The sequence below is a fragment of the Euphorbia lathyris genome, chromosome 3 (genome assembly GCF_963576675.1).
Source record: "Euphorbia lathyris chromosome 3, ddEupLath1.1, whole genome shotgun sequence".
Lineage (NCBI taxonomy): Eukaryota > Viridiplantae > Streptophyta > Magnoliopsida > Malpighiales > Euphorbiaceae > Euphorbia > Euphorbia lathyris.
The window spans coordinates 74,945,973-74,972,643 of NC_088912.1; the positions used below are offsets into that span (position 1 = coordinate 74,945,973).

The following is a 26,671-nucleotide window of genomic DNA, read 5'->3' on the forward strand; positions in this document are numbered from 1 at the left end:
TAAAATAAAACAAATTCCAAATAGTACTCGGACCTATTTGAACCTAAATATATTGCTTAGTTTTCCTTCGGGCTAAAAATTATTACCATTTGATATGAACTCATGGTACACCCCTTGTTAGGTTTCAAAGTTAAGGAACAAACGTAAAAAAAAAACCCGAAATCTCTAGGATTTAGGTCCCCACAAAAGTTCACACTAGTTGCATCTACACATCACTTTACAACTATTTGTATACGTGAAGCGTATTGGAGGTTGCTCTCAAGATTTACAGGTGAATGGTGCTTCTTCTTGAAGCACTCGCCATACCACGAAGCAAGAAACCCAACAACTAATGATTCTATGTCTCTCACGCATTGTCATTTCTTTCGTACCTCAATGTGCTAACTTTCGCTTGGTCCAATTCTTCCCTACCTCACCATGCTACCGCTTGGCTCTTTCTTTTTGCGCCTTTTATAGTGTGCCAACAAATCCATAGATGTGTCAGAATTGGTTAAGATTGTGTTGTACATTTGTCGGGTCGAAAGAACTCGCACAGCTCTATTCGAGCAAAAAGAGATCCGTCTAGCGCTCGTTTGTCATATCTTTGCTCTCAAGATTTACGGGTGAACAGTGCTTCTTCTTGAAGCACTTGCCAAACCACCAAGCAAGAAACCCAACAACTAATGATTCTATGTCTCTCACGCATTGTCATTTCTTTTGTACCTCAATGTGCTAACTTTCGCTTTGTCCAATTCTTCCCTGCCTCACTATGCTACCTCTTGGCTCTTTCTTTTTGCGCCTTTTATAATGCGTCAACAAATCCATAGACGTGCCATAATTGGTTAAGATTGCGTTGTACGTTTGTCGGGTCGAAAGGACTCGCACAGCTCTATTCGAGCAAAAAGAGATCAGCCTAGCGCTCCTTTGTCATATCTTTGGTGCACATCGAGGAATAAAGCGCACCGTGCCAGAAAACTGTTATTTTTATCCTGTCATTGTTCTGAATATAGCCGCACGACTCCGTTCCTCTGAAAGAGAGCATCACTGATCTATTCGGGCGATACCCATCTTACCTATATAAATTTTTATGGTATATAACAATTATAATGGAATTTTTTATTTAAAGTTATAAGGATTGAAAAACACTTATAAGAGTGAAAATTGGAGTTTTTTTTTTTAAATAAAAAGGAGCTTTTATCTCTATAAAGTTTCATTTCCGTGTTTGGTTTGGTTTAAGTGGCTAGCTAATTAATATTAACAACTTTACACTAAACCTTGGTGCTTTGGAAGGCTTTTGGAGCCGAATGGAAGCAAGAAAAATAGTCTCAACAGGTCAAAAGACATTACATTGAAGGCATGTTTAATGGGTAAATTCGAACAAACTTTAGCGAAAATTCATTCTTTAGTTTATTCTACTGAATTTTTTTTTATGTTTTTCGGTTTTCTTTGATGTGATTTGGTTTTCTTTGATGTGATTTTGATATTTGTTTTGAAGATATTTTTTTACGAACTAAAGAACCACGACTATGTTCTTTGCAAAGAAAAAAAACCATGCGACTCTATTAGTAACAACTAAAACCGTAACAACTTTGTTTGAGAAGAACATAGTTGCTCTAGATTTGTACATAAGGAACAAAGCCGTCACGACTGCTCGGACTTCTTTATTTCTTTTTATGCGTTTTTAATATGTTTCCACATGTTTTTTCGCAAAAATAATCTCAAATTGCTACTTTTATATAAATTAAGTTAGAAAAAAATTTAGGAAATGTTATTTTTAAAATTTTTTTTTTTCAAATTTGGTCAATTTTAGATATCATTGATTAAACGGGTTTAACAGTTATGTTGATTTTTGTTATCTCTACAACATATATGCATCATGTTATTACTGATATATAACTGAATACACGCAATATGTTAATTAGCCGAATGACTTTTACTTCGCAAATTCCCAATATGCTAATTCGCATATTGCATAATATGCAAAGTGAGATGCAACATTCAAATCATAACAATCGATCTTACGGTTGAACTTCCAAAATATCCTTCCACCTCAACCTTCCTTCGTCGCCTCTCTCACACTCACACTCCCAACTTTAGTTAACTCTTTCTCTCTACTTCCGTCTGCCTCATTGAATCACTCTCTCATGTCTTCATTCCCACTCTTCCTTAATCCTCACATTTATGCAAGGAGCAACGATGGCTCCGGGAAGAACATCGGTGACTTCGCTAGTGGGACTCATTAATTAGCGAGATTCAATCGTTAAAGCTCCAAATTCAATCCTTAGAGAATTGAATTTGGTGCAGGGGAAGAGGAAGACTGGGAAGGGGAGGGGAAATTGTGCATTTGAAAGAGGAAGGGGAAGATGAAAGATTAGAGTATTTTGAGGAAGTCTGGATATGTAATAGGTTGAGTAAATGAGCCTCCTATTTGATCCAGTTTTATAATTTTCCCTAAAAAAACAAAAAAAAAAACTATCTTGTACTATACACATGTTATAAACGAAAACTAAAATTAAAATTAAAATATTTCATGGAGCTTAATAAAGATATTCAAAATCTAAATATACTCTCAAGTTACAAAATGAAAAAAACATATTGTTGGGGGTAAATGTAATTTTTACATTTATTTACATTTTTACCATAGGTTTTAATGATAACCTATAATTCATAATTTTTACATTTATTCACATTCAAACTATAGGTTATAATTATAACCTATTGTTTGTCATCTTTATTATTTTTTGGTGTAAGAATAAAGAAAAACAAAAGAAAAACAAAAGAATATAAAAGAAAAGAAATAAAAAATAAAAAATAAAAAAAGAAATAGTCAAAAGAAGAGGAAAACATTTTGTTAGAGCATCTCCAATAGAGGGTGCCCAAAAGAGTGCCAGCTGATGTGGCATCAGGTTTGGCAACTTTTAAAGGGTGCCCACTATTGGAGTGATTGTGGGTGCCAAGGAAAGTTGCCAATTTTTGGCAACCTCTTGGCAACCTTATTTAATAATTTTTTAATATATTCTCCTAGAAATAATAAATTTGGAACATTTTATTTATAATAAAACAATAATTTGTAGGATTATAGTGGCAACTTTTTAAGCAACCTCTATTGGAGCATTTTTTAAGTAAAAGTTGCAAAAAATGATGTGGATGAAAGAGACAATAAAATACTATATTTTAGTAAGTTTTGGCACTCTTTTAGGCACCTCTATTGAAGATGCTCTTAGTGGGTGACAAAGTGGAAAAATGGCATTAAACTAACTTAAGTCTGCAGGAAAATCCGAAATAGCTCACTGGCCACTTTTGATTAAATTATTCGGGGAGCTAAACGTTCAAGATCATTAGAAGTGAGCTCGGATCCAGAAAATAGACGTCCCCAGCTTTTTGGATCCATCTTCAGCATCATCATAGGACGAACACAGAGAGAGCAGGAATTTTGCAAAGTTAGTTGCAGAAACACAATGCAATTTCGGATCAAAGCTACATAAACCAAGTTGAGGCCTATAATTAAGGGAGCACAACTACATTTTGTTCAAAGTGAAATCATGGAATTAGTAGTGGGTAAGTGTGTGCTTAGTGGGCACAAATCTCACATATAAATAACATTCTTCATCTTCATTCAACACCCCAACCAAATCAACAACAAAAATAATCAATCAACAAATCAAATACAACAAATACACAACACATATCAATCCAATTCTCAAATATATTCAGTCTATTCATATCTTTCTAGCCAAATCCGGTCCCTTTTCGATCCAAATTCATCACTAAATACAATTTTCAAGCTTCCGAGCTAATTCCAATCATTAATCCTTCATTCTTATCATCAATTTTAGCTACAATCTCTACAATTTCCAACTCATGTTCATCAATTTGAACACCAATTTTCAGCAGCCCCCTTTGTCCGATTTTAGCCACTAAAATCGTCCCTCTAGGTCCCTGATTCGGTATAATTTGCTCTTTTCTGATCAAACACAAATCCGATTAATTTTTCTACTCAAATTCACATCCAAAGACTCAACTTCCTAGCCAAAATATCAGTTTTTATCACGTCAATTCCGATTTACCTATACTCAAGTCCAATCAATTAAGCCCACTAAACACGCATCTTACTCAAGTCAAACATCGGTCTCAGGATAACGACCTCAGGGCAGATACAACGTTTCAACGCGACGCTTCGACACAATGGCTTACCGCTTCGGTTAATTCATTTCAACTGTTCATTTCAATTTCAATTATTATTATTGCTTTTGACATCATGGATATTAATTTGCTATTGTCTTGGTTGTAATTATTTCCATTCGGTTGATTGTAGCCCAAAACTCTCATTTTAAAGTAAATATAAAAGAAAAAATTCCAAAACTCTGGTATTTGCTTCATTATATTTAGATTTTTAATAACTGAAAACTATTGGTCCAATTCTAGTTAAAGTTGTGTTGACGGCAACTAGGAATCCAGGGAAACATTTTCACAATCCTTGCTTTTCCCGTACAATTGTTTGATTATTAGTCATTTTTTCCATTAGATATAGGCGCATATCTATAAAAACTGTTTTCTTAAACGTAGGTTGAGAACATAATTCTCTCTGGCACGCCCGCATTTTCCCGCACAAGTCAAGGTTGTAAAAGGAATATTTTTGTTACTCAAAAATATCGCCAATAATTTCAGACACGCCCAGTGGGACCGATTAAAAAACGTTTTTTGGTATTAGTACCAAAACTACGGTTTCTTAAGCTTTCCAAAAAATTTAAAAACATTTTTCTTTAACTTTTTTTTGTGCACACTCATTTTTCCTCTCACTTCACTATCACCAGAATTTGTTAGCTAACACCAACAATTTATGGCACACTCAGTGGGACTGATTCTTAAAATTTCGGTTTCTAAAATTTTTTGTCAAAATTTTTGTGTAATTACACTGCATTAGCTCACCTAGTTTAAAAACTCCCACGTCAAAGTTCTTAAGAGGAACACCCATATAACGAAATGGGACCTCCCCAAGCCTAATACCAATGATTGCCGCCAAACGAGTACCACGATGAAAAACAATCGAGCTACCCAAAAATAATTCCGACTTATTCCAATTAACCCTCTGGCCCGACAAAGAACCATACATATTACAAACATCCCTAATAACCTCCAAATTAGCAGACGAAGCTTTACAAAAAAGCAAGATATCATCCGCATAAAGTAAATGAGTAGGAAATACCTCCAAACCCGTGTACTGAATCGGAGCTAACCTCCCCGAATCTCTGAGACAAAGCAACCAACGACTAAGAAAGTCTTCAACAATCCCAAACAAAACAGGAGAAAGAGGATCCCCCTGTCTAACCCCTCTCGAACATTTAAAATAGCCACTAATTATCCCATCATTTAGAATAGAAATTCTAGAAGCCGACAAAATATTCAAAATCCAATCCCGAAGTTGCAAGGAGAAACCAAAAGCATCTAAAACCGCTAAAAGAAAATTCCATTCCAAAGTATCAAACGCCTTCTTAATATCCACCTTTAAAGCCATATTACCACCAAAACACTTTTTCCGAAGCATATTAGTGCCCTCCAAATCCATAGCAATGCACTGATGAATACTTCGCTTAGGAATAAACCAAACTGGTTAGCAGAAACAATATTTGAAGTAACAGAAGCAAGCCTATCAGCCAAAATCTTGGAAATTAATTTATAACAAAAATTGCTCATAGCAATCGGTCTATACTGATCAAGTGTAATGGCACCATCAACTTTTGGAATTAAAGCCATCATACTAGAGCATAAACCAGGAAGAACCATCCCATTCAGAAAAAAGCTCCTCACAACCTCATAAACATCCTTACCAACAACGTCCCAAAAATGTTGAAAAAAGATCCATGTGAACCCATCAGGACCAGGAGAGCTAGAACCATCCATCTCAAAAACAGCCTTTCTGACTTCAAAGATATCCGGACAATGAATAAACAAATCATTCTCAGCATTAGTAACCAATCTTGACACGACCTCATAAACCAAATCAAAATTACCGGGGCTGCCCAAATCATTTTTAAACAAAGTTGAATAAAAATCCTCAATATGAGAGTTAATCAGCATAGTATTAGTAACCAACTGATCATCAATCCTAAGAGCCGAAATTCCAGGCATAGCAGCACGATTTGAAGCCATTCTAGAAAGAACGATGAATTCCTATCACCATCTTTTAACCATTTCACCCTGTTTTTTCCCGTAAAAAAACTTCTTTCCTACGAAGAGCCGCATCCAGATTAGAATGAGCCGCAATCTCCTCAAGATAAAGAGAATCAGAAAAATAAAACACCAAGATATCATGTTGCACTTTAGCTAAACTCTCCTCAGACTCAGAAATTGCAATGTCAACATTACCAAAAAAATTCTTATTCCAATTTCTAGGATGAGAACCATTCCAATATTGCACCAATATATCAAGGATCAGGCGAAGACGCCTAAGCTTGTCACACAAACTTTGCATAAGAGGTAATCTAGGATGAGAACCATTCCAATACTCCACAACCACATCCCTAAGGCCCGGATGAAGAACCCACATAGCTTGAAAATGAAAGCGAGAAAACTTCCGCGGCCCATTAGAAAAAGTAAAAAACAAAGGACAATGATCAGAATGATGCCGCAACAAAGCCGTGCAACTAACAGTATTCCAGAAATCTGAAAAATTATATGAAACTAAAACCCTATCCAAGCGAGACTCCACTCTAGCAGAACCAACCCTACCATTAGACCAAGTAAAAAAATTACCCCGAGAGGGACAATCCATCAACAAACCATTATCAATAAAATTACGAAAATCATTGCAAGGCTTAGCAGCAGGAACTCTGCCAAGCTTCTCATGAGCACCTAAAACCGCATTAAAATCCCCCATAATAATCCACTGCCCACCCATCCTACTTTTCTGATCCAGAATACTATCAAACATAGAAGTTCTTCGATTAGCCCAAACACTACCATACACCACACAAACATAAGTATTAATTGATCTTAAATGCAACAAAACAAACTGCTCATGACGGAAACACACAGAAACAGAAGAAAAACGAACAGAAGAAAAAACCCAAAGAGTCGGCAAAGACCTATCATTAACAGCAATCAAAGAAAAACCCAAACTTCTCCAAAAAAAAGAAAACCTAACTGAATCAAAACTACCCATTGGCTCAGCAAGGCATAACAAATCAGGTTTATGAACCGAACACAAACGAAACAAATCATTCTGGGTATCTCTATTGAGAATACCCCTGCAATTCCAATATAAAACACTCATTTAAAACGAACCGGAGGCTTACTGGCCCGTTTCACACGAGATGAAATGTTCTCAGTAGTAGTCATAATCCTTTCACGTTGCTTCACTTTTTTACTATTCATAGTACTCCAACCAATATCATCCTCCTCAACTAAATCTGCCCAAGATTTTGAACCCTGAGATACAGGATCAGAAGCTGAAGAATTACCCGTTTCCAAAGCCCCAAAAATATTTGCCATCCCCGGAGAAGGAGGACGAGAAACATCAGAACCATCCTCCTGATACCCAAGCGGGCTGCCAGACAAAAACACAACCAAGTCACCCTCATGCTGATCCTCAATAAAACCCGGAGGCCCATCATGAACCCCAAGATCATTAAGCAACCTTGCATTAACCTGTTGAACCTGCACAACCTATGATTCCTTATGCACTTTGACCAAATTAAGATTTTGTTTAGCATTAACAACCACTTCTAGAGGTTTCTCAATCTTTTTCCCTTCAGTCGGTCTCTTATTTTTCCTACAATCATAAGCCATGTGACTAATATTAGAACACACTTTACAAAAGCTTGGCAATCTCTCATAAACAAGATCAATCCATATCTGTTTCCCTGCTCTTTCAATTCCAAGTTTAATTGGAAGATCGGAACTCAAATCAACATCAACCAACATTCGAGCATAATGCCCATAATCACCTTCAATAGTAGCCTTATCAAGCCTAATCAGAACTCCAACACCAGTTGCAATGTCTGACAAAATTTATGGATCCCAATATTCCCACGGATGCGAATATAGTCTAACCCAAACTTGTGCATTAGTAGACTTCTCAGCATACGGATCAAATCAGGAACCCATGATTGTAAACGAAACGTACCTGGCTTAACATTCACAATTCCCTTTGAGAAAAAATAATTTCTAGCCTTCTGAGAGTTAAGCACCACATGAAAGAACCCGCACCCAATAGATATAAGTCTCCAATTATCCTGAAACCCCCAAATTTTTGACAAAGCATCCTTAAGAGCTGCAACTTTCCAAGGGGAATCCCCTTTACTGAGAGTCAAATGCCTAATTAGAGAATATGAACAAAGTTCAACCCTTTTATCATATGCATGTTGAGAATTCTAATTGATTTCAACCCTCCAATTTCAGTAACCACAGCCATAGAACTCGGAACCGTATCAGCCTTGGCCGAAATAACCTTCGCATAAGAAAATTTATGACCAGCAGAAGGAGCAACATAAGCCTTACCCACCGAAATCTCAGGAATCGACGAAGAACACGCAATCTGGCCAGAATGATTAACGCCACCATAATTCTTTTGGATCAAACATATCATACAAAGTAATTTAATATTATGTTTATAACAAAATCTCATATGATTAACGCCACCATAATTCTTTTGGATCAAACATATCATACAAAGTAATTTAATATTATGTTTATAACGAAATCTCATGTGATTAACACTACCATAATTTTTTTCATTCTAATATTTTATATACAAATTAAGTGCAAATTATTTGAATTGGTTTCAAAGTATTTTTTTTTGAAAGGGGTTTCAAAGTATTCCTAATCATTAATTTTATTCAAATTACATTTGAAATTGATTTGATTCAAATTTATAGTAGATTTTTTAAAGGGTGCATATTGTTTTGTGTTAGAGAGTTCAAATTGAACTCGTGATTTGAACATTAAAAAATGTGAAGGTGAGATAAATAATTTGAAAAAATGAGAGTGAGATAGAACCACGGCAGAATGAGAATGGCAAGGCCGCAACCTAAAAACTCTTTAAAGGATAAGGACGGAAAAGTAGTAATTGATTTAATAACGGCAAAAGACAAGTCAAGAGTTATAAAATAAACTCCTTCAGAAATACATTAAAAGGGATTAATTCACCAAGCTTTTTAAAATATTATTCATCCAGCAAAAAAAAAAAAAATGAGAAACTATTGATTCCATTAAAATTTGTATAATTTTCAGAAATAATACCAATCTAGCTTTTTTTTAGTTGAACCCGCATATCACATGTTAGAAAAGAAGGGTTAAAGTAAAAGATACTCATATCGTTTTGGGTGAGGAGAAAATTTATCCGGAACATTTAAAATGGTACAATTTCACCCTTGACGTTAATAATTTGGGTCAATTTCAGAAATTATTATAAAATACAGGCATTTTTGTTCTTTATTTTACACTAATTGTATATCAATTCATTCTAAAAATAGATTTCATGTTTTTTATAATTTAATAATAGAATTGGAAATTAATATTTATAAATACAATGAATTTTTTGATTTTTTTTGTCTAATTCGTACAAAAGATAGTATATATTTTTTTTATTTTTTTCACATCCCAACATATGTTTGTGATTGTTACTGATAAAATGACGTACATGTGAAGTGTAGATAACAAGATTCATGACCGAGAAGACAGTTTGATGAATTATTTCTCAAATTGGCCCAATTTATCAACGTTAGGGGTAAAATTGCCCTTGGCTTCTAACGTTATGGGTAAAATTGCACCATTTTATGACCTAAAATTTTAGGAGTATTTTTGCATCTTAACCCAAAAGAGAATAAGTAGAATCTCAGTTATGTAACAGTCCACCACAAGTTTATATTCTTATTATTTTTAACACTCATGAAATTAGTAAAATATGTCTTCAGCGTATGACTACATTAAAGAAATTAGTGCTAAACGTAACTCAAAAATTACAATAAAAATTATTCGATTATGGAAATTTCCTCACAAGCCCAAGAAGAACACAATAGATGGCATCTGTATATTTATAACTTGGGATAATATTTGTCTAATAAAGACATACAATCCGTACATTGCACGTCTACTTATGTGGAAGTGAGGAATGCGCTCCTTTATATTTTCATAGTGGGAATCCATAGAGACAATCCACTATGTCCTAAAAACTTCTTTGTTTAAAAGGAATATAATGCATTGTAGTCTATTGATCATATATATTTTCCATTGTTCTGGGTACAAGATCTATGTGGTTGCGGGCATAGGAGATAGATGTTTGCCTGCAGTTAGGGAGATGCATTTGAGACTCATTGTGAGTTGGCTATGCAGGAAAACAACTGGTTACCGTTTATCATATTTGGATAGTTAGGAACAAGCCTTGTATGCAGAGTATCACTTTTAATTGTACAGATGTTATCTGCAACATTTCTTTCTATGTTAGAATGAAAAGTTCCTTGTATAATAGGTGGGAACTATGATTGGAGAAGTTGGATTATAGTGTTTGATTTTTGGGGCTTTTGGTTGGGTGTAAACCATTATCAATTCCCACATTGGAAAGGAATTAAAATAGAGGCCTTCAGGCAGCTTATAAAAGCAGATTAGAAGAAGTGAAGTAGTATCTTTGCGCTTGGGGCAATGACGCAGCTAGTGAGTTTCTAACCGAGGCGCGTCAATTGCTGGTTGAAAACTATTTCCAAACCCCCTCCTTGGCCTAGGTTCACCTTAGGCCTCGGAGAATTTTTGGAAGGGCTGCCTTTGGGGTAAAGCCCTACAATCTCAGTATAAACTTGAAATATTAGAAGGGTAATGGATATGTACACAGTTCTTTCCATTGACAACTCCTATATTTGGTTAGTTGTTTATTGTAAAATGACAATTAGTATAGGTTAGAATAATGCCAAGGTTCTGTTATTCCTGCATCTTTAATTTATCAATTAGACATGTTTTATTCGATCAATTGAGGTATTTCTACATATATTTTCTACTCCAGATATATGCCTTAAATTCATCTCATTCTGATATATTCCTTTTCTTATTGATGTGATTTCTATGGATCTTTCTTCTATTATGTTCTAATGAACATTGCAACAACTCAAAAATTGAGAGAAAATCTGTTGTATCCATTTTTTGTTTCTTTAGTTAACTTGTCAGAAACTTAATTTCACACTTGACTTAACTATCTTACTTTAATTCTATTAATTTTGGTCAACTTGGGTTAACTTTGGTCAACTTTGGTCGAAGTAGTATAATGAGTCTAAATGTTAGAAATTGAGTGAAAGACATGTAAGAGGACATCATATTTTCTACCCAAAAATTGGGAATAATGCATTATTAAGTTTTGATACTAGAGTAGTGCTAAAATGGACAAGGTTAAAAAATGCTACGTGCAGTTAAGAGTAAAGTCATAGATGGTGCGGTTTCACCCATAAAATTGGCAAATTGTGCCAATTTGAGACATTTTAAAAAAAATACTAATATAATTGTTCTCGTGTACTACACCAGTTATATATCAGTTTGTTCTGTAAAATTGATTTGCGCTTTTTCTAATTTAAGAATACATGTAAGCTGCATAAAATATCTGTTTTTTTTGTCCAACATATGAATACACGTGAAAAAAATTAAAAACTATCTCGTACTATTCACATGTTATAAAAAAATTAAAATTAAAATATTTCGTGGAGCTTAAAAATATTCAATATCCAAATATATTCTGAAGTTACACAATGAAAGAAACGTATATACAAGTATATACAAATATGAGCAATTAAGGTTGTCTTGAGTGGTAAGGATCTCTAGTGGCTTAAGTTACATCTCGAATAGTATAAGTAAAAAAAAAACCTTAATTGAGAGAGGACCCACCTGAAAGAGATTACAGGTGCATAATATTCGTATGATTTGCCCTAGGATTGTACACATAATATTAAAGGTGCTCCTCATAACACAAGGTGTTTATCCAACTGATACAAGCTACAAAAAGGTCATCCCAGCTGATCAGAAATTACAAGGTGGTCATCTAGCTGATCCCATAAGCAAATAAATTAAAATAGAATGTTGGTTAATAAAAGCCAAAACACTAGAGGCAGAATTGGGTATGTTTGAGAATGAACAATTAACCATCTGGAGGTAGAATGGATTTGTTTGAGAATGAATAGATGACCACGCCTGATAACAAGAAGCACCAACCCGTAGATGAGTTAAAAATACATCAAATGAACAAAGTTCATGACAAGAGAGAGTCATACACCTGAAGATTCCTTTGAAAATAACAAAGAGAGCTCAAAGCAGCTTCAATCAAACTCACACTAGTGTAGCTTAAAGAATCAGTCAAGAATGACAGACATGGTTAGAGTTGAATTCATGGATCTGGTCAACCAAGATTGCCCGAAACATCTTATTTCCTGAAAACGGAAGCCCTACACACACAAAAAAATGATGGGAGAAAATAAGGTCTGTTAGGATGTAAACCCACAAAAGGCTGAAAAACAATGACCAAAAAGAGTCGAGTCGCCTGCTAGGTTGAAAATCCGAAAGGACATCCTAGGCAATAGTAAGGCAATGAGAGAAAATGTCCAGTTAGAAAATCCGAAAGGAATATATTCTTTTTCAACGGTCGTCAGTGATTAATTGCTTGTCTCAGTAAAAATAGCTTTGTTTAAAATGAATATAATGCATTGTTCTGGGTACAAGATCAATGTGGTTGCGGGCATAGGAGATATATGTTTGCTTGCAATTAGGGAGATGCATTTGAGACGCATTGTGAATTGGCTATGCAGGAAAACAACTGGTTACCGTTTATCGTATTTGGATGGTTAGGAACAAGCCTTGTATGCAGAGTATCACTTTTAATTATACATGTGTTATCTGTAACATTTCTTTCTATGTTAGAATGAAAAATTCCTTGTATAAGAGGTGTGAATTATGATTGGAGAAGTTGGATTATAGTGTTTGATTTTTGGGGCTTTTGGTTGGGTGTAAACCATTATCAATTCCCACATTGGAAAGGAATTAAAATAGAGGCCTTCAGGCAGCTTATAAAAGCAGATTAGAAGAAGTGAAATAGTATCTTTGCGCTTGGGGCAATGACGCAGCTAGTGAGGTTCTAACCGAGGTGCGTCAATTGCTGGTTGAAAACTATTTCCAAACCCCCTCCTTGGCCTAGGTTCACCTTAGGCCTCGGAGAATTTCTGGAAGGGCTCCCTTTGGGGTAAAGCCCTACAATCTCAGTATAAACTTGAAATATTGGAAGGGTAGTGGATCTGTACACAGTTCTTTCCATTGACAACTCCTAGATTTGGTTAATTGTTTATTGTAAAATGACAATTAGTATAAGTTACAATAATGCCAAGGTTCTGTTATTCCTGCATCTTTAATTTATCAATTAGACATGTTTTATTCGATCAATTGAGGTATTTCTACATATATTTCCTACTCTAGATATATGCCTTAAATTCATCTCATTCTGATATATTCCTTCTCTTATTGATGTGATTTCTATGGATCTTTCTTCTATTATGTTCTAATGAACCTTGCAACAACTCAAAAATTGAGAGAAAATCTGTTGTATCCATTTTTTGTTTCTATACTTTACTTGTCAGCAACTCAATTTCACACTTGACTTAACTATCTTACTTTAATTCTATTAATTTTGGTTAATTTGGGTTAACTTTAGTCAACTTTGGTCGAAGTAGTATAATGAGTCTAAATGTTAGAAATTGAGTGAAAGACATGTAAGAGGATATCATATTTTCTACCCAAAAATTGGGAATAATGCATTGTTAATTTTTGATACTAGAGTAATGCTAAAATGGATAAGATTGAAAAATGACACGTGCAGTTAAGAGTAAAGTCATAAATGGTGCGATTTCACCAATAAAATTGGCAAATTGTGTCAATTTCATGATTGAGAACACAGTTTGATAAATTATTTCTCAAATTGACCCAATTTATCAATGTTAGGGGTAAAATTGCTCGTGACTTAAAATTTTAGGAGTATTTTTGCATCTTAACCTAAAAGAGAATAAGTAGAATCTCATTTATGTAACAGTCCACCACAAGTTTATATTCTTATTATTTTTAACACTCATAAAATTAGTAAAATATGTTTTCAGCGTATGACTACATTAAAGAAATTAGTGCTAAACGTAACTCAAAAATTACAATAAAAATTATTCGATTATGGAAAATTCCTCACAAGCCCAAGAAGAACACAATCAATGGCATCTGTATATTTATAACTTGGGTTAATATTTTTCTAATAAAGACATACAATCTGTACATTGCACGTCTAGTTATGTGGAAGTGAGGAATGCGCTACTTTATATTTTGATAGTGGGAATCCATAGAGACAATCCGCTATGTCATATTGCTTGATAAAACTTCTTTGTTTAAAAGGAATATAATGCATTGTAGTCTATTGATCATATATATTTTCCATTGTTCTGGGTACAAGATTTATGTGGTTGCGGGCATTGGAGATAGATGTTTGCCTGCAGTTAGGGAGATGCATTTCAGACGCATTGTGAGTTGGCTATGCAGGAAAACAACTGGTTACCGTAAATCATATTTGGATGGTTAGGAACAAGCCTTGTATGCAGAGTACCACTTTTAATTGTACAGATGTTATCTGTAACATTTCTTTCTATGTTAGAATGAAAAGTTCCTTGTATAAGAGGTGGGAACTATGACTGGAGAAGTTGGATTATAGTGTTTGATTTTTGGGGCTTTTGGTTGGGTGTAAACCATTATCAATTCCCACATTGGAAAGGAATTAAAATAGAGGCCTTCAGGCAGCTTATAAAAGCAGATTAGAAGAAGTGAAGTAGTATCTTTGCGCTTGGGGCAATGACGCAGCTAGTGAGGTTCTAACCGAGGCGCGTCAATTGCTGGTTGAAAACTATTTCCAAACCCCCTCCTTGGCCTAGGTTCACCTTAGGCCTCGGAGAATTTTTGGAAGGGCTGCCTTTGGGGTAAAGCCCTACAATCTCAGTATAAACTTGAAATATTAGAAGGGTAATGGATATGTACACAGTTCTTTCCATTGACAACTCCTATATTTGGTTAGTTGTTTATTGTAAAATGACAATTAGTATAGGTTAGAATAATGCCAAGGTTATGTTATTCCTGCATCTTTAATTTATCAATTAGACATGTTTTATTCGATCAATTGAGGTATTTCTACATATATTTTCTACTCCAGATATATGCCTTAAATTCATCTCATTCTGATATATTCCTTTTCTTATTGATGTGATTTCTATGGATCTTTCTTCTATTATGTTCTAATGAACATTACAACAACTCAAAAATTGAGAGAAAATCTGTTGTATCCATTTTTTGTTTGTTTACTTTACTTGCTAGCAACTCAATTTCACACTTGACTTAACTATCTTACTTTAATTCTATTAATTTTGGTTAACTTGGGTTAACTTTGGTCAACTTTGGTCGAAGCAGTATAATGAGTATAAATGTTAGAAATGGAGTGAAAGACATGTAAGAGGACATCATATTTTATACACAAAAATTGGGAATAATGCATTGTTAATTTTTGATACTAGAGTAGTGCTAAAATGGATAAGGTTAAAAAATGACACGTGCAGTTAAGAGTAAAGTCATAAATGGTGCGATTTCACCCATAAAATTGGCAAATTGTGTCAATTTCATGATTGAGAAGACAGTTTGATGAATTATTTCTCAAATTGACCCAATTTATCAATGTTAGGGGTAAAATTGCTCTTAGCTTCTAACGTTATGGGTAAAATTGCTCGTGACTTAAAATTTTAGGAGTATTTTTGCATCTTAACCTAAAAGAGAATAAGTAGAATCTCATTTATGTAACAATCCACCACAAGTTTATATTCTTATTATTTTTAACACTCATAAAATTAGTAAAATATGTCTTCAGCGTATGGCTACATTGAAGAAATTAGTGCTAAACGTAACTCAAAAATTACAATAAAAATTATTCGATTATGGAAAATTCCTCACAAGCCGAAGAAGAACACAATCAATGGCATCTGTATATTTATAACTTGGGTTAATATTTGTCTAATAAAGACATACAATCCGTACATTGCACGTCTAGTATGTGGAAGTGAGGAATGCGCAACTTTATATTTTGATAGTGGAAATCCATAGAGACAGTCCGCTATGTCCTATTGCTTGATAAAACTTCTTTGTTTAAAAGGAATATAATGCATTATAGTCTATTGATTATATATATTTTCCATTGTTCTGGGTACAAGATCTATGTGGTTGCGGGCATAGGAGATAGATGTTTGCCTGCAGTTAGGGAGATGCATTTGAGACTCATTGTGAGTTGGCTATGCAGGAAACAACTGGTTACCGTAAATCATATTTGGATGGTTAGGAACAAGCCTTGTATGCAGAGTATCACTTTTAATTGTACAAATGTTATCTGTAACATTTCTTTCTATGTTAGAATGAAAAGTTCCTTGTATAAGAGGTGGGAATTATGACTGGAGAAGTTGGATGATAGTGTTTGATTTTTGGGGCTTTTGGTTGGGTGTAAACCATTATCAATTCCCACATTGGAAAGGAATTAAAATAGAGGCCTTCAGGCAGCTTATAAAAGCAGATTAGAAGAAGTGAAGTAGTATCTTTGCGCTTGGGGTAATGACGCAGCTAGTGAGGTTCTAACCGAGGCGCGTCAATTGCTGGTTGAAAACTATTTCCAAACCCCCTCCTTGGCCTAGGTTCACCTTAGGCCTCGGAGAATTTCTGGAAGGGCTCCCTTTGGGGTAAAGCCCTACAAAATCAGTATAAACTTGAAATATTGGAAGGGTAATGGATCTGTCAACTCCTAGATTTGGTTAATTGTTTATTGTAAAATGACAATTAGTATAAGTTACAATAATGCCAAGGTTCTGTTATTCCTGCATCTTTAATTTATCAATTAGACATGTTTTATTCGATCAATTGAGGTATTTCTACATATATTTTCTACTCTAGATATATGACTTAAATTCATCTCATTCTGATATATTCCTTTTCTTATTGATGTGATTTCTATGGATCTTTCTTCTATTGTGTTCTAATGCACATTGCAACAACTTAAAAATTGAGAGAAAATCTGTTGTATCCATTTTTTGTTTCTTTACTTTACTTGTCAGCAACTCAATTTCACACTTGACTTAACTATCTTACTTTAATTCTATTAATTTTGGTTAACTTGGGTTAACTTTGGTCAACTTTGGTCGAAGTAGTATAATGAGTCTAAATGTTAGAAATTGAGTGAAAGACATGTAAGAGGACATCATATTTTCTACCCAAAAATTGGGAATAATGCATTGTTAATTTTTGATACTAGAGTAGTGCTAAAATGGATAAGGTTAAAAAATGACACGTGCAGTTAAGAGTAAAGTCATAAATGGTGCGATTTCACCCATAAAATTGGCAAATTGTGTCAATTTCATGATTGAGAAGACAGTTTGATGAATTATTTCTCAAATTGACCCAATTTATCAATGTTAGGGGTAAAATTGCTCTTGACTTCTAACGTTATGGGTAAAATTGCTCGTGACCTAATATTTTAGGAGTATTTTTGCATCTTAACCCAAAAGAGAATAAGTAGAATCTCATTTATGTAACAATCCGCCACAAGTTTATATTCTTATTATTTTTAACACTCATAAAATTAGTAAAATATGTCTTCAGCGTATGACTACATTGAAGAAATTAGTGCTAAACGTAACTCAAAAATTACAATAAAAAGTATTCGATTATGGAAAATTTCTCACAAGCCCAAGAAGAACACAATCAATGGCATCTGTATATTTATAACTTGGGTTAATATTTGTCTAATAAAGACATACAATCCGTACATTTCACGTCTAGTTATGTGGAAGTGAGGAATGCGCTACTTTATATTTTGATAGTGGGAATCCATAGAGACAGTCCGCTATGTCCTATTGCTTGATAAAACTTCTTTGCTTAAAAGGAATACAATGCATTGTAGTCTATTTGATCATATATATTTTCCATTGTTATAGGTACAAGATCTATGTGGTTGCGGGCATTGGAGATAGATGTTTGCCTGCAGTTAGGGAGATGCATTTCAGACGCATTGTGAGTTGGCTATGCAGGAAAACAACTGGTTACCGTAAATCATATTTGGATGGTTAGGAACAAGCCTTGTATGCAGAGTATCACTTTTAATTGTACAGATGTTATCTGTAACATTTCTTTCTATGTTAGAATGAAAAGTTCCTTGTATAAGAGGTGGGAACTATGACTGGAGAAGTTGGATTATAGTGTTTGATTTTTGGGGCTTTTGGTTGGGTGTAAACCATTATCAATTCCCACATTGGAAATGAATTAAAATAGAGATTTTCAGGCAGCTTATAAAAGCAGATTAGAAGAAGTGAAGTAGTATCTTTGCGCTTGGGGCAATGACGCAGCTAGTGAGGTTCTAACCGAGGCGCGTCAATTGTTGGTTGAAAACTATTTCCAAACCCCCTCCTTGGCCTAGGTTCACCTTAGGCCTCAGAGAATTTCTGGAAGGGCTCCCTTTGGGGTAAAGCCCTACAATCTCAGTATAAACTTGAAATATTGGAAGGGTAATGGATCTGTCAACTCCTAGATTTGGTTAATTGTTTATTGTAAAATGACAATTACTATAAGTTACAATAATGCCAAGGTTCTGTTATTCCTGCATCTTTAATTTATCAATTAGACATGTTTTATTCGATCAATTGAGGTATTTCTACATATATTTTCTACTCTAGATATATGCCTTAAATTCATCTCATTCTGATATATTCCTTTTCTTATTGATATGATTTCTATGGATCTTTCTTCTATTATGTTCTAATGCACATTGTAACAACTTAAAAATTGAGAGAAAATCTGTTGTATCCATTTTTTGTTTCTATACTCAATTTCACACTTGACTTAACTATCTTACTTTAATTCTATTAATTTTGGTTAATTTGGGTTAACTTTAGTCAACTTTGGTCGAAGTAGTATAATGAGTCTAAATGTTAGAAATTGAGTGAAAGACATGTAAGAGGATATCATATTTTCTACCCAAAAATTGGGAATAATGCATTGTTAATTTTTGATACTAGAGTAGTGCTAAAATGGATAAGTTTAAAAAATGACACGTGCAGTTAAGAGTAAAGTCATAAATGGTGCGATTTCACCCATAAAATTGGCAAATTGTGTCAGTTTCATGATTGAGAAGACAGTTTGATGAATTATTTTTCAAATTGACCCAATTTATCAATGTTAGGGGTAAAATTGCTTTTGGCTTCTAACGTTATGGGTAAAATTGCTCGTGACCTAAAATTTTAGGAGTATTTTTGCATCTTAACCCAAAAGAGAATAAGTAGAATCTCATTTATGTAACAGTCCACCACAAGTTTATATTCTTATTATTTTTAACACTCATAAAATTAGTAAAAATATGTCTTCAGCGTATGACTACATTGAAGAAATTAGTGCTAAACGTAACTCAAAAAGTACAATAAAAAATTTTCGATTATGGAAAATTCCTCACAAGCTCAAGAAGAACACAATCAACGGCATCTGTATATTTATAACTTGGGTTAATATTTGTCTAATAAAGACATACAATCCGTACATTGCACGTCTAGTTATGTGGAAGTGAGGAATGCGCCACTTTATATTTTGATAGTGGGAATCCATAGAGACAGTCCGCTATGTCCTATTGCTTGATAAAACTTCTTTGTTTAAAAGGAATATAATGCATTGTAGTCTATTGATCATATATATTTTCCATTGTTCTGGGTACAAGATCTATGTGGTTGCGGGCATAGGAGATAGATGTTTGCCTGCAGTTAGGCAGATGCATTTGAGACTCATTGTGAGTTGGCTATGCAGGAAAACAACTGGTTACCGTTTATCATATTTGGATGGTTAGGAACAAGCCTTGTATGCAGAGTATCACTTTTAATTGTACAGATGTTATCTGTAACATTTCTTTCTATGTTAGAATTAAAAGTATAAGAGGTGAAAATTATGATTGGAGAAGTTGGATTATAGTGTTTGATTTTTGGGGCTTTTGTTTGGGTGTAAACCATTATCAATTCCCACATTGGAAAGGAATTAAAATAGAGGCCTTCAGGCAGCTTATAAAAGCAGATTAGAAGAAGTGAAGTAGTATCTTTGCTCTTGGGGCAATGACGCAGCTAGTGAGGTTCTAACCGAGGTTTGTCAATTGTTGGTTGAAAACTATTTCCAAACCCCCTCCTTGGCCTAGGTTCACCTTAGGCCTCGGAGAATTTCTGGAAGGGCTCTCTTTGGGGTAAAGCCCTACAATCTCAGTATAAACTTGAAATATTGTAAGGGTAGTGGATCTGTGCACAGTTCTTTCCATTGACAACTCCTAGATTTGGTTAATTGTTTATTGTAAAATAACAATTAGTATAAGTTATAATAATGTCAAGGTTCTGTTATACCTGCATCTTTAATTTATCAATTAGACATGTTTTATTCGATCAATTGAGGTATTTATACATATATTTTTTATATTCTTTTTCTTATTGATGTGATTTCTATGGATCTTTCTTCTATTATGTTCTAATGAAAATTGCAACAATTCAAAAATTGAGAGAAAATCTGTTGTATCCATTTTTTGTTTCTTTACTTTACTTGTCAGCAACTCGTTACAATAATCCCAAGGTTCAAATATGTGAGTTTGTCATGCTTTAATGTAGGCATTTGGAACATCATTGCAATTTAGGCCTTTGCGGGAATGATTGATCTGTCTCTTTGGCTTGTGATGGATTAGAGAGTGTTTGTCTACCAATAGAAGGAGAAATCCTCCAATTTCTGTTTATCCAAGAAGGAAGACAATGTTGGCATTTTATTTGAATTTTATTGCCTATTTCCTGTGTTCATATCAGTTGTTGAACTGTTTAAGTAGACGATCTTTCTTTTCATTATTACATAGAATTACAAGAAAAGAGTCCTATAGTCTGAGTCTCAATATTGAATATCATCTACTATGGTCATGTGATCTCTCTAAGAATTCATTCACATCATCTTTAAAAAATACTAATATATTGTTCTCGTGTACTACACCGTACTACACCGGTTACATATCAATTTGTTCTATGAAATTGATTTGGGCTTTTTCTGATTTAAGAATACCTGTAAAATTGACAAAATATTTGTATTTTTTTTTTTGCCCAACATATGAAGACACGTGAAAAAAAATTAAAAAAAGTATATACAAATATGAGCCATTAAGGTTGTCTTGAGTGGTAAGAACCTCTAATGTCTTAAGTTAGATATCCGATAATGTAAAAAAAAAACCTTAATTGATGGAGGAGCCACCTCGAAGAGATTAAAAGTGCATAATATTTGATTGATTAGAACTTTTTCCAATTGAAACATTTTTATACCAATAATTAATGAATGAAATATAGCAGAGTTGGAGTATATACTAAAAAGGAAAAGGAGAAGAATCAATATCTATAGCAGTATTCTGATCAGAGAACAGATGCAGCAAGTATACATATATATATCCCACACCGCTTAAGGGGAAGCAGCTCTTGATTTTAGCTTGCATATATAACTGGAAAGCCAATTTGAAGTTAAAATTCACGGAGCCATGCGGTAAGCACAAAGCGAACTATTCTTTCGCCTTTTACTAAAGAATACCGTGTGCTTGCCGCTATTTAGTGGCATACCCTTATTTTTGGAAGTTTCGCTCTTATTGAGTGTGACTTTGTCAATTGTAGTGTTGAATCTTATGTTAGCTCTTGAAAACATTAAGCCAATTTCTCCGTAATGAAGAAGAGAAGTTTGCAGATTTATAAATATATAAGGAAGAAGTGAATAGCTGCGTTTTCTTTCTGAAAAAATGAAGTATCAATAGAGAATAATAGAATACAGCTGAAATAAGTTCATTACAGATCATACTACTAAATTAAATCTGTAGATGCTGTAATTGTAATTTAAAATTGAATCTTTCTTCAAACATGAGATGACTTATGAATGGCTAATTTTGGATAAATGAGATTGACTTTAATCTGAATTATTAGACTCAAAATCCACAATCTACTCTTATTTTTCAGTTCGCCATTACCAGGATTGGAGCAGTCCCAGCATTGCAATCCTCATTTTTCTGATTGATTAGGATGTGAGATATATAAACAAACATCTTTTATCTTTAGTATCTCCTTGAGTTGGTTTGGCTCTTAAATTTAAGTTTATTCTTTTTGTCCAATCCCACATTGGCAACATCATAGAGAGGAGAAGGAGGGGTGCAATATAAATAAGCAAATTAGTTGTTATACAAGCCATACCTTTCTCGGCTTTTGGATAAATGTTCTCATATCATATGAGTTCGATTGACTTTTAAAATGGATAATTTTTAAAATAATCTCCCATTTTCAGTTGGAGCAATTAGTCAGCATGGGAATCCTCATTTTTCTGTTTGAAGGTAGATATATGAACAAACATCTTCACCATCTCCTTGAGTTGGCTTGGCTCTAAGTTTATATTTTGGCTTTTACAATCCCACATCCGCTAACATCATAAAGAGGAAGAGGAGGGTTGCAATATACATAAAGAAATTAGATGTTATAGAAGGTATATCTTTCTCTGCCCTTTTGGCTAAGATAAGTGTAGTATTTGTTTTTATCAGTTTAATATTTGATACATAGGATAGAGAGAAATGAGGTATACTAATTGTATTGTTACTAATAATAGGGACTATAAATACATAGTTGTTATACAAGATTAAAAAAAAATCTAATTTTGAAGTTTAAACTTAGCTGATTTGACCAGATTGAATTGATCTAGTTACAACTAATTATAAGTAAACATAATTATCATTAACATTTTGAAGCTGGTCTTTGGGGTGTCCACTCTTGCGCTATGATGGCTATAAAGATTTTGGTATTACTCACTTCTTAGAGCACCCTAGATGCACCAGTGGGTGTATCACTTTGCTAAAAGTGATACAATTTATTGTATCTTTGGATTGTAGGGGTTTGCATCATTGGAGGAGAGATGGTTTTTATATCACAATTGTAATATAAACGGTCAAAAAAAAGGGTAAAATGCATATGTGGTCCATGCAACATCCTGCGGCTGAGATCGAGGCTCAGCTGGCACGTGTGTTACACGCGCGCTTGAGGCGCGTCCAGCTGCAAAAGTGGACTGTGACCTTTTATTATTATTTTCTTTTAAATTCGAAAAAGCAGGCGGTGGAAGCAGGCGATATATATTAAATATAAAACTAAAAACATGTATCCGATGAACCCATCCATCTATCCTTTTAATTTTGTTTGAAATTATACAGCTTTTGAATTAAAATATAACCGTTTTCTATCCGTTTATATCCGTTGCACATTTTTTTAAAAATTTCATTATAAATACCCAATCCATTTACATTTTGCATATGATGCCAAATATTTACACAACCAAAAAATACATCTAAATACTACATGTTGCATTTTTAGAGGTATGGATAAACGTCTAAGGCAAGAAAAATTCCTCGGAGAAAAATCGATATTCTGATTCGCAACACCCTAATCCTTTCCAAATGCCAAACCGAAATACTTCGAATATGCAAATATCTCCCATGAGGAGATCTCCGCAACCCGAATTTCCTCAAAATTACGGTAATTTTGTACCAAACCCTCAAAACTTCTACCATCCCGATGTTCAGTACGCCAATATGACCCAATATAACGATAGTCAACCGATGAACAATCACCTCCAAAATTCGGATTATACTGATCCGTATCTTTCATTCAATAGTTCAAGAAGTTCATTTTTCGGATCACAGTCGCCAAATCTTGACCCGCCAAATCGGGGTGCTGTCGATCTTGATGATGAAGACGAAGAAGAAGAACAAGAAGAGATTGACGAATCACTTCTCGGTGAACCTGTTGCCGAGCCAAAAAAGAAGCAAAAACAGTATAAATAGACGTATGAACTAGAAGACGTATTATGTAAATGTTTTTTATCAATAACTACAGATAATGTTGTTGGTACGGCTCAGAAGGAAAGACAATTCTGGACTCGAATAAGCAATATGTTCAATGAAGGGAGGCCCAGAAATTCGGAAGCACTCACAGGCGTTAAGGGTAAGAATAAATTTTTACGAATCCGTAGAGAAACCAATAGATTTGTTGGTTCATTTATGAAAGTGCAGAATTTAGAATTAAGTGGAAAAGGGGATAATGAACGCGTTGAACATGCTCGAACTCTATACCGAGCAAAGTGGAACACGACATTCAACTATATCCATTGTTGGTGGATTTTATGCAACGAACCTAAATGGCGAAACTATATTCTGTCAAATCGTGGAACCGTTGGAGGTGAAGAGGTTGCCGAAACAGAAGAGAGACGTGAACGACCACCAGGAATCAAGGCGGCGAAGGCGGCGGCTAAAGACAAAGGCAAACAGAAGCCAACATCGTCCGCCATCAGTGATGATCTATCTCGTGTTGAAAAAATGCATGAAGAAAAAATGCTAGCGGCGAAGGAAGTGGCACGGCAAAATTACTATGTTATGATGCAACGAGATTTTGATTTTATCAATAAGGGTTCAGTCGGAATGGATGAAGAGCAGAAAAAATATATGATATTATGTGCTCTTACCTCATGAAGAAATACCCAGATGTATTCCCTTAATCTTGTTAGTTTGCATTGTATTTTTTTTAATTGTGTTTTTTTAATTATTAGTGGACTAATTGTACTTTTAGTTTTTAATGGTAACATCTCTTTACATTGTATTATTAGTTTTTAGTGGTAACATCTCTTTTAATTGTATTTTTTTTAAAATTGTATTTTAGTATTATTTCAATACAACAACACATAAATTAAAAAACATATTATTTCAATACAACAACACATAAACTAAAAACTATATTAATCCCTCATATTAATCCCAACGGACTGCTCGGTCTCAAAAATCTCTACAGCTTCATGGATTGTGTCGATATAATCAGATGGAAGACTTGCCCATGGTGATTCAGCACGTCCCCATACTTCACTGCAATTGTTTTTCTACGCACTTGCTCGTTGGAGAGAAATAGATGCACCACGAAGAGATTGCCAATTTTCACATAAAGAAGTTGGATAAGTATTATGAAGCTCATGAAATGCAGTAGACGTTAGAAAAAATATTACAGAAATATTTTTCCTTTGTGTATAGTTTGCTCTAAAACCCCTCGTATTTTCAAACAACAATCAAGAAAAATACGCATTCCATGCATCAAATGGCATAAACCATTTCATAAATGTTTGTACGTTTGCAGGAATAGTATGTTGGTCCCTTATAACGTTACAAGTATAGTTCCAAGGGGGGTTAGGAACTATTTAAAATTTTTTAAGCTAGGGCAGACTTCTTTTTCATGAGAAAAAGGTTTGGACAACGGCGCTGAGTTAATAGCAAGATACTGGCTTAGTCAACTAGTGACTAGGTCAGTTTCTTTACTTGAGTCAGGAGATAGCACTTAGAGTCTATTCCTGAGCTCAGATATTCAATGCGCACAACTCAGCTTGACCTCTTTACTTGGTCAGTTTTTGTTTAAGTAAGCAATACATATATAAAGGAGTTTAAGGTTAGAAATATGTTACTCAGCAGATTTATCCAGGTTCGGCCTCCAAGCCTACGTCCTGTCCCCGGAACACATTCCGAGATTTCGAATTCTCTACTGAGCTCTTTAACGGTAGAGCATCAAACCTTTTACAATCTTAGCAACTGAGTATAACAAGAGTACCTTCCTCTATACCTCTACTCAATCCTAATCTCTCGCTGAGTACTATAACCGAGTACTCAGCATCTCCTTTCTAATCTCTAGAAATGATAAGTGTTTGTCCTAAACAATGATTGCTAAGACACCTTAGATGATTGAATAATCACTCTAGACTTTTACATAAAAGATATGAAATTTAGTGTAAGATTGCTTTGCTTTTTCTTGCAGAAATTTGCGTAGAGATTTGGTCAGCGTAATGGCTTGATCAAGTTCTGTGTAGAATGAAGCAACTGAAGGGCTCTATTTATAGAGACGTCTGAGGCATCGGTCATTTCGAATTTCGAAATAACCGTTGGAGGGAAACGGCTTCCTGTCGTTGTCATCCTGTCTTGCTCAGAGCTCTCGGCCAATCAGATTAGAGTATCTTCTGTCCTCGGTCAGCTTTTGGTCAGCTCGGCAGAATGTCTCTCCATTTATGGTAATGTCAACTAGACATCATACTGTGTCGTCTGAACTTTACCCAAAGTGGAAACACTTTGTCTGGAAGTTGTTCTTAGACAGCTCCTGTCTTGTACTATTTGTCGAATAAACTCAGCAGCTTCGTCCCGAAGTTGTTCCACGAAGGTCTTCTAGATCCTTCTTCCGCTGAGCTGCGTTTTGTCCATAACGACAGCATTTTGACATACGCGGGTCGAGTTGCCATAAACTGTTTGACTTGGGCTTTGACTTCCGTATTGGGCTTTGGGCCTTTTAAACTTTTTATCTTATAAACAATTTAACTCAACATTGAACAAACACATTAGTAGAATAAATCAAAGCATTTAAACTTAGTGTGTTTAGAATATGTTTTTAATTATACTTAAACAATTTTGTCAAATCAAAATTATGTGGAAAGGTGTTTCAACAAACTCCCCCATTTTGATGTTGGCAAAACTATTCAGCGAAGAACTCAGTATTGAGCTCCCCCATGATAGTTGACCTAATATAAC

General features: G+C 34.4%; 1 protein-coding gene, 6 non-coding genes and 2 pseudogenes across 7 annotated transcripts; 8 read left to right on the top strand and 1 right to left on the bottom strand.

The window, feature by feature from the left end:
• Positions 1–10,599: 10,599 nt before the first annotated feature.
• LOC136225293 (U4 spliceosomal RNA) lies at positions 10,600–10,736 on the top strand (annotated as a pseudogene).
• Positions 10,737–13,043: 2,307 nt separating this feature from the next.
• Positions 13,044–13,194, top strand: LOC136225246 (U4 spliceosomal RNA). The gene has a single exon (XR_010686972.1). It is a non-coding gene; the product is annotated as a U4 spliceosomal RNA (small nuclear RNA).
• A 1,611-nt stretch (positions 13,195–14,805) lies between these two features.
• Positions 14,806–14,956, top strand: LOC136225224 (U4 spliceosomal RNA). Its single transcript, XR_010686950.1, has one exon. It is a non-coding gene; the product is annotated as a U4 spliceosomal RNA (small nuclear RNA).
• Positions 14,957–16,596: 1,640 nt separating this feature from the next.
• Positions 16,597–16,747, top strand: LOC136225235 (U4 spliceosomal RNA). The gene has a single exon (XR_010686961.1). It is a non-coding gene; the product is annotated as a U4 spliceosomal RNA (small nuclear RNA).
• On the bottom strand, positions 16,635–17,258 carry LOC136222725 (uncharacterized). The gene is made up of 2 exons (XM_066010456.1): positions 17,207–17,258; positions 16,635–16,753 (listed from the first exon to the last, which is right to left on the bottom strand). The coding sequence occupies exons 1-2, from the start codon at positions 17,256–17,258 to the stop codon at positions 16,635–16,637; spliced, it is 171 nt and encodes a 56-aa protein (XP_065866528.1).
• Positions 17,259–18,371: 1,113 nt separating this feature from the next.
• Positions 18,372–18,515, top strand: LOC136225270 (U4 spliceosomal RNA). Its single transcript, XR_010686994.1, has one exon. It is a non-coding gene; the product is annotated as a U4 spliceosomal RNA (small nuclear RNA).
• A 1,608-nt stretch (positions 18,516–20,123) lies between these two features.
• Positions 20,124–20,274, top strand: LOC136225325 (U4 spliceosomal RNA). Its single transcript, XR_010687045.1, has one exon. It is a non-coding gene; the product is annotated as a U4 spliceosomal RNA (small nuclear RNA).
• A 1,299-nt stretch (positions 20,275–21,573) lies between these two features.
• LOC136225330 (U5 spliceosomal RNA) lies at positions 21,574–21,690 on the top strand. Its single transcript, XR_010687049.1, has one exon. It is a non-coding gene; the product is annotated as a U5 spliceosomal RNA (small nuclear RNA).
• An 872-nt stretch (positions 21,691–22,562) lies between these two features.
• Positions 22,563–22,661, top strand: LOC136225138 (U2 spliceosomal RNA; annotated as a pseudogene).
• The last annotated feature ends 4,010 nt before the right edge of the window (positions 22,662–26,671 follow it).

Bases quoted from the DNA above. Each gene is read 5' to 3' on its own strand.
- LOC136222725 (XM_066010456.1), bottom strand. From the start codon at position 17,258: ATGATGTCCTCTTACATGTCTTTCACTCAATTTCTAACATTTAGACTC. The intron at 16,754-17,206 runs TACTACTTCGAC...TTTATACTGATT, and splicing joins TCTAACATTTAGACTCATTA to TTGTAGGGCTTTACCCCAAA.